The sequence below is a fragment of the Onychostruthus taczanowskii genome, unplaced genomic scaffold, assembly GCF_017590055.1.
Source record: "Onychostruthus taczanowskii isolate IOZ18803 unplaced genomic scaffold, ASM1759005v1 scaffold1, whole genome shotgun sequence".
Classification (NCBI taxonomy): domain Eukaryota; kingdom Metazoa; phylum Chordata; class Aves; order Passeriformes; family Passeridae; genus Onychostruthus; species Onychostruthus taczanowskii.
Window position 1 is genome coordinate 2,268,525 of NW_024496525.1, and position 14,879 is coordinate 2,283,403.

Here is a 14,879-nt window from a genome sequence, read left to right on the forward strand (position 1 = left end):
GCAGGTATTCTGGTCCAACCCCCTGCTAAAGTAAGGTTATCCTAGATCACATGGCACTGGATTACACCTAGATAGTTTTTGAGTTTCTCCTGTGAGGGAGACTCTTAATCTGTTCCAGTGCTTGGTCACCTGCACAACAAAGAAGTTCTTATGCTTGAGTGGAACTTTCTGTGCATCAGTTTCTGCCTGTTGCCTCTTGTCCTGTTGCTTGGCACCACCAAGCAGAGCCTGGCTCCATCCTCTGACACCCTCCCTTCAGATACCGACAGACATTGATGAGGTCCCCTCTGTCACATCTCTTCTCAAAGCTGAACAAGCCCAACTCCCTCAGCCTTTGCTCATAAGACAGATTCTTCATCCCCTTAATCATCTTCATAACCCTCCACTGGACCCACTGCAGGAGCTCCATGTCTCTCTTGTGCTGAGGAGCTGAGAGCTGGAGATAACACTGGAGGTGTGGTCACTCAGATACAGCTTTCTCCTGTCTAGCCTCCCCTGTTAAAATTCCTCAGTCCATTTGAAATAGTTGTCATTTACCTGATACTTCATGCCTGCTTTTGGACAAGAACTTAAGGCTGAGATTTTGATGTGTTAAACACGGTTTAGTAGTTGAAAGGTTCCTGTTTCTGTACTGAGATTTCATGTGTTGTCCACTGTGAGCTACTTCCATAGGCAATTAATAAGTTGCTCAGGAAACAGAGCGTAATATGTTTCCTATTCAGAAAAAAACCCAAAACCTCATAGAATTGATAGTTGTTGCCTTTTGTCTGATTTCAAGAATTAAACAGTCAGCAGAGAATAAAAATATACCATGTTGGTTCAGGCTTCAAACAGAATCTTGAGTCTTGAGGGAACTGTGGGCCATAACACACTTTTGATAAATGTTTGGTTACTGTGGTTAGAATGTGATGCCTAATTTCCCTGTACAAGCCTCAGTATGGACCTTAATCTTACATTCCTCTTCTGCAGATGGGGGGACAGTGTCTTCCTCCATGATGTGACATTTATGCATAATTAGTTTAAAGTAATTTTTTGGCTGCCATGTTGTGTCATAGCAGAAAGCAGTGGCTAGTCTTTTATTATTACTCCTTGAGTTTTTTAGGCATTGCTGCATCCCAGCCTTTTCTATTAATTTGCTCAATGTGTTTCAAATTAATTTCCACCAGATGCACTAGTTTAAAAAAATATTTTTTTAAAGGTTGAATCTTAATTTCCTGCCCATAATTCTAATCTTCTAAGGTTCTTTCTGTATTATTTCTTTTTCCTCTGTTGTGTTTGGAGCAGAATATTTCCTATTTTGGTATCATTTGCAGACTCCTTTAACTTGATACTTATTCTTTCTTCCAGATCATTAATGAAGTTATTTAATGGGACTGGATCTAATGCTGATCCCTGTAATACCTACTAGCTGTCTCTACCCCCTGCAGCTTGACTTGCTGCCATTTCTCATTATCTTTTGTTTATGGGCCTTCAGCTGACTTTTTTGATCTGTGTTTGCTGGTAACCCAGCCAATTTGAATAAGATTTTGAGTAGGATTTCATGGCAATAATAATGCACTTTCTGTTCAAAGACTCTGTATATGTAGAAACAGATTAAACATTAAGCCTCAGTACATTGTGGTGGCATAATAGTGGTATACACACTTGTAGAATGGAAGAAGTAATTTTGTCAAGTTCTGTAGAAGATATAGATAGAGTTAGGACAAGTATCTAGAGACCTCAGTTATAGTCACATTGATTGTTGCACGGTGTTAATTTATGACTTTAAAGTTTTGGAAGAAGGAACTGTAACAGTCGCTTCTTAATCATTGAGTCTTTTTATGTTCAAATCAAATGCTTCTTCAGTGTATTTTTTCCATAGTTGTTTCTGTAAATGCTTTTCTACTCCCTGAATGCAGGTAGAAGTTTTCAGTGGGATTGCTGATCTTTAATTCTGTGGGATCAGAATTGGGATCCAGAGACTCAAGCACATTTTTAAAGGCCTCCTATTTCTCTCCCCACGCAGTGTTTCTTAAAATACAGCTTCTGTTCCAGTCTCACTCTAACTTAGTCATGCACCCATTGCACCAACACTCGGTCAATTTGCACTTTGTTGTACCCCTTCTTTTCTTCAAGTCCTAATTAGCAGATGCCCTGTGGAATTTCTCTTCCTTATGCTTTCTATTCTTTGTGCTCACATTAAGTGTAACATTTTTGAGGTCTGAGGTGTGTAGTTGTGCAGTTTAATATGGTAACTGAAGGTGATTGTGCTTGATAATGTGCCTCTCCCTAGCACTTAGTGCAGTCACGTGTCTAATTGAGAAAAAGCTGGTTCAGGATTGGGGTTAGCCCTGCTTTTTCAAATTGAAAGGGGAACTTCTAGGACAAGGAAACTTTCATTCTCACTTGGAGACTGCCAAAGTAGGCATCATATTCCATTACCAAAAAGCTGTAACATCTTCAGTCTCTCCTCTGGTTTATGTGGTTTTGTTGAGGGTTATGTTTGTTTTGTTTTTTTTTCCCCCTTAACCTTTCCACTATCACATACTTCCTCAAACAAAACTGTAACAATTCTGTTTAAAGCTTTGAAAACTTTTGGATTGCTCTTCCTAGTGATGTTAACTTTAGTCTAGGCAGGCTTCAACAACTTGAAGACCATGTGGGTACCCAATCAAAACTGCTTCAGATGCTTCTGTAGTGGGAGTAGAAAAGAAGAGAAAACTGTTGGCTTTTATCAGTGCCTGGTGCCCCTTCTGACATCCGGCTGTTGTGCTGTAATGTTGCCTTTTCTGTGTCTGCCAGCAGAGCTCTGAGTTTAAACAATGGTCAGCAAATCCCTCTTCTAAAGCTGGATTAACTGTACTTTTTCCTTCAGTGGAAATTGCTATTTGGGTAAGAGAGGAATCCAGAATTTTCATTTTCCTCAAGACAGGCAAGCAAATAAATCTGAGCTTCATTGCTGTAGGAATTCAGGGAAGTGCTAGATAAAAAAGGGAAGTGTATCATCTGAATTGTGCTCAAGACCATCTGACATATCCCCTCATCAAGATGTCTGTGTGATAGGAATGCAAAAGAGAGCCTGGCCTGGAAGTGGAGAAAGGAGCATAATTGTTTTCTGACACAGACCTTCTACCAGTAGGTGGGCAAGGTGTTAAAAAGGCTATTAAAGGCTATACTGCAGAATTCACTAATTTTAACCCAAAGTAAACAGATGTTCATGAGTTCTTGAAATACAGAAGAAAGAAATTCAGTACATCTGTTGAAGCCGGGGCAAAATATTCTGATGCTTATTCCAGATTTGTTCAAAAATGCATCTGGGGATACCCTTCCATGCTTTCTCTGTGGAAAAAACCCTACAGCCTTATACCCATCACTATTAGGACTGAAGTTCTCGCCTTTCACCTTTAATGCTATTAATCACATTCCATTTTATTTAAACAGTCCTTGATTTCTTTTTTCCTCTTTGTCACTCTAAGTGTCAAATGTATCCTGTATTTTCATCTTCATTCAATATCCACTTATACCTTCTGTCCTCACAACACGTTTTTCTGTGGTAGAGTTAAAATTATAAAATATGGTATTGTCATATTTTTTGGTTCTGTCTCTTGTAATAATGAGGTTTGCAGAAAGATCTCTGCCTTCCATTGAAGGTCTTCTGTAGGCCAGAATTAGATACCTCTCCATGGAGGGGGAGAAACCCAAATCCATAAGTTACTCAGTGCTGGTCCATGAGAATGATTGTTCTTTCTAGAGGCTTCTGATTCTGAGCTGAACAGTCTGCAACTGTAAATAATGCCAAATCTGTTTGTAGTTCTGGCTTTTCTAAAGCTGTTGGCACTGTTTTCCTTGTAGCATGGAAGCGCTTAAGAGATACTTAGCCATGATTTTAGCCGTGCTATCCAATGTTACAGGTACATGAGGAATTGGAGGGTGGTGCAAACAAACTGATGGCTGTGAACTTCCTGCTGCTGATTTTAAAAATAACAATAAGAGGTTCTGTGTTAGGATCAAAGGGAAAAGATACAATCAACAGGGTGGTGTGGAGTGGGAGTCTCTTTTATGTAGCTGGTTCTTGATACCTGGATAAAAGAAAATTTGGAAAGGCAGCATGGCATTGACTATTAAAGCCAGATTCTTTAGCAGTTGTTCATTGAGGTAACTTCATCCATATGTGATTATGGTAAAATTCTGATAGTGCTAGAATGCTACTAGAGACTGACAGAATGTGTTGATCCCAACAAAAGATGCTTTTTACAGTGAAAACAATCATGCTGCCTCCCCTCTACCTCCCCAGAAACATGACAGAGTCCCTGACATCACTGGAGGTTCTCAAGATGCAACTGTGCAGGGTGCTGGATAGTCTTATCCAGGCTTCATTCTCCACAAAAGGTTGAACCAGGTGATCTTTTGAGGTCCCTTCCAAATTGGGCTGTTGCATGATTCCATGTTGTATCAACAGCCTGTCAAAGGTTGAATTGCTGCAAAGTAGTGTTAAGAGCTGCCATGTGTCATTATTTTCATGGAAGAGGGAATGGGTTAGAATCTTTCTTTTTGGAATAAAGCATGCCATTAGGATTTAAACAAAACAGTGTGTTCACTCTCCACTAGAAATTTACTGTTTCTGTCAAAGCAACAGCTATGGAGCCCAGTTTGGTAATTATCCTGTCTACTTAAGTTTTCTTTGTAATGTCAATATTTTTATGAATCTATGGCAAATAAAGGGATACTCTGTAATACTCTGAGGGTTGCAAGTGACTTTATCAGAAAAATGAAGTTGTGTATATTGTTAGGTTTTGCTTTATGGGGCCATATTGTTTGGCCTGATGAAGAGTTACTGGGAGGTGAGGAAAGCAGAGTAACAACCTACTGTTTAAGCAGCTCTGCCCTTGCTTGTCTTCCCCCCACCCCCGAAAAAAACCCAAAAAAGGACAGAAATAACAGGATGATAATTGACTTCTGCTTTTCAGCCAGAAATGACAGAATTGCTTTGCCAACTTTAGACATAAAACTACATAGAGGCTAACTATTGTTTCAAGAGAGGTGGTGGCAACTCACCCTTCCTTATGAGGCATTTAATTTATCAGATATATATGAAGTTTTGGAGGGTATTTGGAAGCAATCTGAAGAAACTGAGCATACTATGCTAATTTTAAGGTGATGGCAGATGTTAAGTATGAGACTGTGTTTAGACTGACTTCCTGTTTTTAAAATCTGGAGGTTGTTTGTATACTTTGCTAGAAAACTGTTTGGTTACTGGATCCTGCTGGTATACATCTGGAGGGAACCAAACTACGGACAGCGAAGATAATTTAGTTGTTTGTACCCATGGGCAAGTGAGAGTAGGAAGTTTTTTTGTAGTTACATGAGGGATCAGGAGAGGCCATGAAAATGGAGTGATATCAGCTCAGCATGTGGCAGTATCTCTGTTTAGCTTTTTTGTGTCATTTTGTATATACTCCGTTGCTAAAATATGTCAGGGTTTTTCCTCCTACATAAGTGAAAATATTTTTGAATACAGAGCTAGTAAAATGTCCAAGCCTGCAATGTAATGTAAAGTTTCAGGAAAATATTTGTCGTTACTAAGCCCAGAGGTCCCTCTTGTAGTTCCTGCTCCAGAAAAATGTGTAGAAGTGCAATTAGATATGTCCCCTTTGATTGTTGGTCCAGTTGCCTTAACAGCAAGCACTGATTTCCATCCTGTTCCTGGCCCACTGACTAACTGGGATTTAAATGTGACGCTGGAGCTTTATGTGTGTTTGGTCAGCCTTCTATCTCACTCTCCCAGTGTTTAACGAGAGCTTGAGGTAAGACAGTAGATCTCCTGCGAAGGCTTCTCGCACCAAGTGCACCATTTCCGCTTGGAGTTGGAAAAAAACATGCTTCTCATCTTGATCCTTCCTGACCCTCTACTGTTACAGATACAGTTACAGGATAGTGTGACTGGAACTCTGAGCACTGGGAAATATTAATGAAATGCCAAAGGTGAAATACTATCCACAGTAAAATAATTGAGAAAATTCCTGCTACCTTCAGGTGTGCCAGCTTTCATTCACCTTGTTCTTTTGGCTGGGAAAGACTAGCCATCCAGGATTTGCTTCTGAAACTGTTCTAGGTTGAAATCAGTGTACTTTCCCAGCAATCATGTGCATTGCTTGACAAGTGCAAAACCAGGGTAGATCATGACTTATAAATGACTAGAAGGCTATTTCTCCTAAGGGTCACAAATCACAAACCATTAGATCTGCACTGGTTGTAATTTGAAATAGTTGTGCAAAGTATGCTTACATAATGGCCCTACAGACACCAGCTAGTGCATATGAGAGAGTGGTGGTATCTGGGTCATAGCGTGTCCTTCAGCTTCCAACAGTTTCAGTAGCATGATAAAATCACAGAGCAGAGATGATGGAACATAGCAACTTTAATGAGGTGAGAAGAACAGATTTAGTGTGTGTGTGCTTATATGTAACCTAATATTAGTAGCAACTTTGAAGAGCGCTGTGCGTTTGACAATAGAGCAGATTAAGTTACAGTTTGCAGACTGGGACAGCTGCACTAATTCTTTCCTTGCTGTTGCAGAGCTGTACTGCCATGCTGCTCACGGGGAAGGCCAGAAAAGCTGGTGAAAGGATTAAAGAACAAGTCTTCAGAGGAGGGGCTGAAGGAGCTAGGGTTGTTTAGCCTGGAGAGGAGGAAGCTCAGGGAGACCCTGTCATTCTCCACAACTGCCTGAAAGGAGGTTGTAGGGAGGTAGGTGTCTTTTCTACCAGGTACAAAGTGACAGGATGAGCAGAAATGGTTTCAAGTTGTGTCTGAGGAGGTTTAGATTGGATATTAGGGAAAATTTCTTCACCAAAAGGGTTGTCAGCAGTGGAGGACAGACTACCCAAGGAATGGTAGAGTCTTCATTCCTGGAGGTATTTAAAGGCATGTGGATGTGTCCCTTGGAGATGCATTTTAATGGTGGATCTGGCAATGTTGGACTTTGTGACCTTAGAGATCTTTTCCAACCTAAATGATAGTGGTCTTGTGTACTCCAACAGGAAGGGGAGTTTAAGGTAGCTGGGATGAGTGTTTTGGGGTGCTTTTGAGGATAATGGTAGAAAATTGCTTTGGAAAAGGTAGTTTAAAGAGCAGCTACTTTGGTTACAATGTACAACTAGTTCTGCCTTTTTAAAAGGTTGTAGCACCTACAACAGCAGATGATTTGTTCTGAGTTTTCTGTGTTGTTGGTTTGAAGAAACCTGTTTGATTTTTGTGGGTGGTTCTGGTTCTTCGGAATTTCCATTAGTTTATTTCTGCTAGTCTGAAATGTTGCATAGATGACGAATTGCTTTTCCTTAGTAATATCCATTGCTTTTTAACCTGTTTGATTTTTGTGGGTGGTTCTGGTTCTTTGGAATTTCCATTAGTTTATTTCTGCTAGTCTGAAATGTTGCATAGATGATGAATTGCTTTTCCTTAGGAATATCTGTTGCTTTCTTGCCCTCTGGCTACATCACCCACTTGCTGTCCTTTTGAGCCAGCCGTTGTCCTGGCCATACCTGGTAAGTCCTCTGAAGATGTGACTGCTCTGGCCTCTTGCATTCCTTTTTCACCTCCTGTTCTTTTAGCCTTTGTCCCTCGTTACACCCGATGATGGCTGCTTTTCTGTTGTATGCAGTAATACCTTGAGATGTATGTTTTGTACTAAACCTTTCAAAGGTAACTTGTCATGGACATGAGTGAAAGAGTAAAAGGTTTTCATGCCCATGACAGACTGAACATAAATCCCACAACCATTTGTTGGGTGCAGTTCAGCTTGGAAAATAGTTTGCAGTTAAGGCCTTGCAACCTGCAGTGTAACATTTGCAAGCAGGCAGTTGAGGCTGGCAGAAATCTCTTCAGCCAGTTTTATGCAGAAGAAACATAATGTAATCCTTTTTCAAGGAAGTGCATTCTCTCTGAAATGAAATCTTTGCTTTACTGGCACAAGTGAATGTCTTCACTGGATGGAATGCTGCTGTTCAAAGAGTTGCAGAAGTGTTACATCCATTTTGCAGATATTGCTCTTCTCCATTAGAATGGAAATTATGAGGCTTGTTATTTCTTTTTGCTTAATTGATACAGCAATTGACTATGGTTAATCACAGGTACACTAAATGCATGAGTGAGATCAGTGAAATCAAAAAGCCTGAAAATAGTTCAGTATGTGATTACCACTTGGGGCAGGTATTTCTTCATAATTCTTTCCTTATGATCTGTTGTTTAATTTAAGAGCTTTAGGTTTGTTTGAGTTGCAGAAAGAAGGAACCATGCAAAAAAATCCAACCAGACTGGGTTGAGGAAGTTGATTATTGATAATCATTTGTTTAACAGTGATACTGATTACATAGATTGTCTGCATAATGTCAGACAGAACTTCAGGCATGACCTTTTCCTTTTGGGGTGGGGGGTGTTACAACCTGTCCTTTCTCAAGGCAGAGATTTTTTTTTTAAGAGAAAGTGTGGGATAATATCCTAAATAGTTGAATTTGCTCAGGGGTGAAAGTCACGGGTTGTGTTAGAGTATTGTTTTGAATGTGGGAAAGGAGGGCTGGGAGATCTTTGGGCTAACTTTAAGGCTGGAAAAAATATTCTTATAAGGTGGACTGCATTTTCAGTTTGTAAAGCTGAAAATCCTCTTGCTGTCATAAATGTCAGTTATGCACAGCCTAGTGTAACAGTTTAATATTTACAGGTAAATAATAAAATATATTTTTCCACTTTCACTGGAAACTGAAATGTCTAAAATAGTGACATGCAAAAGGTTTGCATCTAAAAAGTTTAGGGTTTGGAGAAGACTTCAAACAGCAAGGATTCTACTTCAGAGAGTTTTCCCTTGTATTGTAGTGTCAGAACTAAGTGAAGAGCAGCAGCAGCACTGTGGTCTAGCAGAGGACTGATTTTGTAAAATAAAAGGGATGTTCTGATACCTGGCATTCCTTGAATGTTTGTGATTAGCGCTGAGTTGTTTTTCAGCTGATTCCCAAGTCTCTTTTTGGCAGATTGCACTTTGCTTTTGCCTTCAAAGACCCCCTTTCCAAGAAACTGTGCATAGTAATTGATCTCCAATTTCAGCATGTGAGGAGGGTGAATATTTTCCTTGGCAGGCAAGGATGTGTTCTTACACAGTTGTGTGTACACACTCTGTGTGTACACAGAGAAAAATTGATGTCACTTTGTATTTAATGTTTACTCTAAAATAGATGGGATCTCTTCAAAACATCTTTCTTTTTTTTCTTCCTTTACAGGTATTACAAGTAGCACTGAGTGCTCCTGTGGGCGTAATCATTTCACCTGTGCTGTCAGTGCTTTTGGTGAATGCACGTGCATCCCTGCTCAGTGGCAATGCGATGGAGACAATGACTGTGGGGACCACAGTGATGAAGATGGCTGCAGTAAGAATACCATCCTTGACTTGTGTTTGGGAAAATTGAATATCTTTTTCTCTGCAGGTGCTGCCCTGTTTTACAGGCAGATCCTGCCATTTGTGTGACAAAAGTTTTTGATTGTAGATGACTTGTACTTTTGACTGACTGGAGTCAAACAAAGCCATTGTCCACTGATATAAAACACAGTGAAACCCCAACTTGCAAAAGCACTGAGTTAAATTATATTATAAAATATATATATATTTTGCTGTAAATATTAATGGAAAATAAACAGTGTGAAGAGGCATATTGAGGGTGTCTGCCCTCTTAAGGAACATTCTAGTTTCTGTCCTTGCTGCCCTGTGAAGGGAGGGAAAGGCAAGCACTGAAATAACATTCATTGGTCTTGGGATCTGCTGAGAGACATTACCTTGCAGGTACTGTGTATCTGTATAGTGTTGGCTTCTGTGTAGCTGAGCCCAGCAAGGTGAGAACTGATGGGACATGTCATTCTGAGTGGGTGTAGCATGATAGAGATGAATAGAGAAAGCCTCTTTCTGTTGAGACACAAGCAAGTTCCTTTTTTACCTCATCTCCTTGATTCCACAGAGCATGGTAGAATTGAAGAGTAGAATAAAAGGGCTGGTTTCATGAAACTCCTTTCCTAAAAGTTGCCCTAGAGCTGAAAATTTAAGGCTCCTGTAAATGGACATGAAAGAGATTTATCTTCCTCTGCTGGATCTTTCTCTAACCTTTCCTGGTTTCTGCTGTTGATTACTGTATGGAAAGGAGCTTTCCTAATCTTTCAAATGTTGTCTTAAAGAATCTCTTCTTCCTTAAATGTGGGAGATGTAAATCCAGCTTCATGAAAATTTCCTGCCTTCTCAAGTCTTGTTTCTTAAAATTTTGTGAACATTGAGCAACATGGAAGACCTTGAGTCTTGGGGAGGTGAGGCATATCCAATAGCTAAACTGGTTTTACTGGCTTTTTACTAAACACAGTAAAAAATTCCTTTTCTTGTGGGTTTTTTTTGGTTTTTTTTGCAGCTAGGTGAGAAGATTGGGGGATGGTGGTGGGATTGTTTTAACTTTTTTTTTTATGGGCTCAGTAATGATTTAGGCAAGAAATACTTCTTGATACGATTTTCCTGGTAATTCAACAACTTCCAGCACCAAAAATTTCAAGCTAAGCAGGCATGGTAGGACTTAGGGGTGAGTAAGATAAGATCTTCCATAGGAACTAGCAGGAGGTGCTAACAAGTATGTTGCTTCATACAACATACGCTTAAACTGTGAATCTCCTTGCCGCAAAACATTGATTCTGAAACTTCAAACATTCTCAGACAGCAATCAGACAAGTTTGTGGATGTATAATCCACTAAGTGCTGTTAAAGATTAATATGCCACCTCTTGTTTGGGAAGTCTTTGTATTACAAGTACAGGCAGATTTTGTGTTTCGAGGAAGAACATTTTTTTCATGCTACTTTCTTCCACTCTTCTCTTGGTGTCTACTGATGCATCATGTCTCTCTTTCTGTGGCCTTAAAGAGAAGAACCTATTGGTCTTGCACAATAAGATATCATATATTAAGGAGATACAATATATTAAGGGGCTCTGGCCTGTATCTATTTGAATGGAAGCTGTGCAAACTAGGAAACAGTACTGAAGTGTGAGCAATCTGCTGATATTCTCAGGCAGTGGAGGTTAGGAACAATATGAAATAGAGGAAGACATATAAGTGACAGAATATAAAGTGATGCAGAGAATGTGGGAACTGGGCTTGACTTCTGCCTTTTTTAATTTACAGTTTCTAAGAAGGTTGGCCTCTGCAGTTAAGACAACAGAAAAAAATTCTATAAATACATTGGCAGCAAAAGGAGGGCTGAGCAGAGTCTTCACCCTTAGCTGAATGTAGAGGGTAGCATAGTGTCAGGGAAATGAGAAAAAGGCCGTGTTACTTAATGCCTTCTTTGCCTTAGTCTTTAATGCCAAAACCAGTTGTCCTCAGGATACCCAGTTCCTTGAGCTGAAACTTAGTGACAGAGAGCTGAGTGAAACCCCCATAATCCAGAAGGAAATAGTTAGAGACCTGCTATGCTAATGAGACACCCATAAGTCTATTAGCCCAAAGGGATGCACATAAAAGTAATGAGGGTGAAAGAACTTGCCAAACCACTTTCAGTCCTTTAGCAGCTGTCCTGGTTAACTGGAGAAGTTCCAGTTGAATGGAGATTGGCAAATGAAGCACCCACCTACAAGAAGAGTTGGAAGGATTGTCCAGGGAACAAGGCCTGTCAACCTGACCTTGGTACCAGGGAGGGTCATGGAGCAGATCATCCTAGTGCCATCATGCAACATGTGCAGAACAAACCAAGGGTCAGGCCCAGACAATGGTTTTACAAAAGGCAGGTCCTGCTTAACCAACCGGATCTCCTTCCCTGACAACATGACCCATTTAGTGGATGAGGAAAAGGCTGGGTCGATGGGCTGAGACCAGTTGTGCAAGGTTCAACAAGGTGAGGTGTCATATCCTGCTCATGGATCACAACAACCCCAGACAGTATTACAGGCTGGAAAGCTGCACCGCAGAAAAGGACCTGGGGGGGCTGGTCAACAGCAGCTGAACATGATCCAGTGTGGGTGTGTCCAGGTGGCCAAGAAGACCAATGGCATCCTGGCCTGTATCAGCAATAGTGTGGCCAGCAGGACCAGGACAGTGATTGTCCCCCTGTATTTGGCAGTGGTGAGGCCACACCTGAAGTGCTGTGTCCAGTTTCAGCCCCTCACTACAAGAAGGACACTGAGGTGCTGGCATGTGTCCAGAGAAGCACAATTGAACTAGTGAAGGGTCTGGAGAATATGTACTGGGAGAAGCAGCTGAGGAAACTGGGGTTTAGCCTGGAGAAAAGGAGGCTGAGGAGATCTCATTGCTCTCTGCAACTACCTGAGTGGAGGTTGTAGTGGGGTGGGGGTTGATCTCTTCTGCCATGTCTTAAGTGAAAGGATGAGAGCAAATGGCCCCAAGTTGCACCAGGCAAGGTACAGTTGGACATTAGAAAAGAACTTTTCACTGAAAGAGTGGCCAGGCATTGGAATAAGTTGCCCACGGTTGGTGGAGTCATGGTCTCTGGAAGCGTCTAAGAGATGTCTGGATGTGGCACTTGAGAATATGGCTTGGGGGTGGTATAGGTTGACTGTTGGACTAGATGGTGTTGAGGGTCTTTTCCAACCTTCTGTGATCTTATTCAAGATATAACTTGTGCTATAGGTCTCTGCAGTTTAGTGATAGAGGAAAGCTAACATGTACAGAGGAGGACTGTAGGTTTGACAAGATGGAAGGGGAGATAAGGAGCTCCATTTATTCAGAGTAGTAAAGTCATTCAAGGGGGAAGGACTAGAATAGGAGCTGCCTTTTAAAATATTGCATCCTGGTCGAATAGATACGAAGAGAACTTTTTCAGCTGACAGCCAGCAGTACTTGAAGTGCAATTTAGTGGAAAGAAGAAAGCAGAAATAAAAGTTAACATTTCTGTAGCATCCTTTGCCCTATTTCTTAAGTGCATGACTTCAGCGTGCACATTCAGGGTTGCAGTGGAGGAGACTGAGGAACACTTACTCCTTTAAGCTTGTTATATCTTGCTCTGAGTGGCTGCTCATTATGAATCCAAGAATGATACTATTCTTAGCTTGTACAAACTAGATCAGCTCTACAGTGTAGGTTTGTGGTAATTGTCTGTACTGTTTCGTGTCTTACTTAGTTATTATAGCACCAAACCTTTTTGCCAGAACAGGTTGCTTGCTAAATCCCTCTCTTCTGCTTGGCATACAGGAGCCTTTCGAATGTGTACTCGTTTGTGGGGTTAACCTTCCATTTGCTCTGCTTGCTGACTGTGCCAAGCATAAACAGGGCAGCAGGAGTGCAAGAGCAGGAGTGGGGCTTGAGCCGCTTGGAACAGCAGCTTGAACTTTAAATCAATTTAAGCTTCTCACAAATCAGCAGTGATACACACAGTACATGAGAACAGTTGGTTCACTAATTTTTCTTTCCTTCCCTGGCTGTTTGTCTGTGACATGCATAAAGTTTCCTGGTTGGAGTGAAATTTTGAGCATCTCTGTTTTGAACTTGATTTATCGTTTTATTTTTTGACTGAAATTATTAAATTTCTTTTAATACAAATACCGAGCTAAAGATTTGGGTTGTTCTGATTTAAGTCATCCAGCAAGACCTAGATATACTAAAGGCCTACTTTAAAAATTCTTCAAAAAACATGGGGCTAGTCTTCATGCTGTAGTGGGCCCAGTTGTTTTTTCTGACTTATGAACCACAATCTGCATCCACTTTATATGGAGTCTTCTGAGATGCTAAAGCTATTTAGATTCTTTTTCAGCAATTGTATGGATGTGCAGCTCTGAGTTTTACAAGCAGGAATTATAATATCAAGTAGACGTCTCTGACTGGAAGAGTGAACAGATGTCTTTACAAGGAATCCCACCCTTCCACTGATCTGCTGCAAGCTAGTTTTAGAGTTACAGGATTTTCTTTTTTCTCCTGTGAATGTCCAAACTTTCCAGAGAAATAAGTCTGCAACTGTCGCCCTGATTTTGTAAGACTTTGTTAAGCTTTCTGATGTTTACATTCTTTCAACAAACTTTCTCACACACAGTTCTGTAAATAACCTATGTTTTGCATTCTTTCATGGAGGTGGAGAGAATTGATGGACCCTTGGTCTGTCCAGTGGCATTGGAGAGGTGGCACTGTCACCCTCCAATCCACTGTCACCTTTAGAAAACTATAAATGTTGGAGTCAGAAAATAAAGGTTCTTCTTTTTCTTCTTTTTTTTTGTTCCCCTCGAGAGCAGCAGTGTCTGTGTCATCATTTCGTACCTTATCACAACATGCAACCATACCTTTTTAGAGTGTACTTTTCTTCAGTGTATTATATGCTCATATGTATACTCTAAGCCAATACAATAAGAATGAGTTCTGTCTACTTCCTTGGGAAGAGGAGAGGAAAATGGGAAGACACTGGCCTACTGGACTCCTAATAAACAAGAGACTGAAACAGGGTGGGGGTTAAGGTGAAAATTACTTTAGCAGTCAAGATTCAGTCTTGCACCTGTGTCTATACAGTACTGCATATATGCTTGAGTAGTTGGCTGGAATTTGCTAAATTCTGTGTCAATGCAATTTTCTAGCCTTGAATTGGTGATCGGTAATTTTGGTTAAAGAATAACAGCTTGAAATGCAGTGTGTGGTGTAAAAAAAAAAAAAGAAAGAAAGCGAGATGCTTGATAGCGAGTGGAGTTACAACTGTGAAAAGCAGGAGCAGACATGGGAAACACTCCTTTTGAGAGATATTTTCAGTTTAAATATGGTGTTTTACTTTGTTTGTATTTTTAATGTTGTGTTGCACACTATAAAACAAATCACCACTTCCTGAGTTGATTGCACTAAATTTTTCCTCAACTGTCACTGTTTCGGCACACCCCAGGCACTTTACATTTGTATCA

The 14,879-nt window shown here is 40.5% G+C and overlaps 1 protein-coding gene across 1 annotated transcript in view; it reads left to right on the top strand.

Annotated features, from left to right (window-relative positions):
* LRP4 (LDL receptor related protein 4) overlaps positions 1-14,879 on the top strand; it is an 82,252-nt gene that overhangs the window by 31,542 nt on the left and 35,831 nt on the right. The window contains exon 2 of the mRNA XM_041401449.1: positions 9,249-9,395. Coding sequence (XP_041257383.1) covers positions 9,249-9,395 — 147 coding nt within the window. The remainder of the gene's footprint in view (positions 1-9,248; positions 9,396-14,879) is intronic.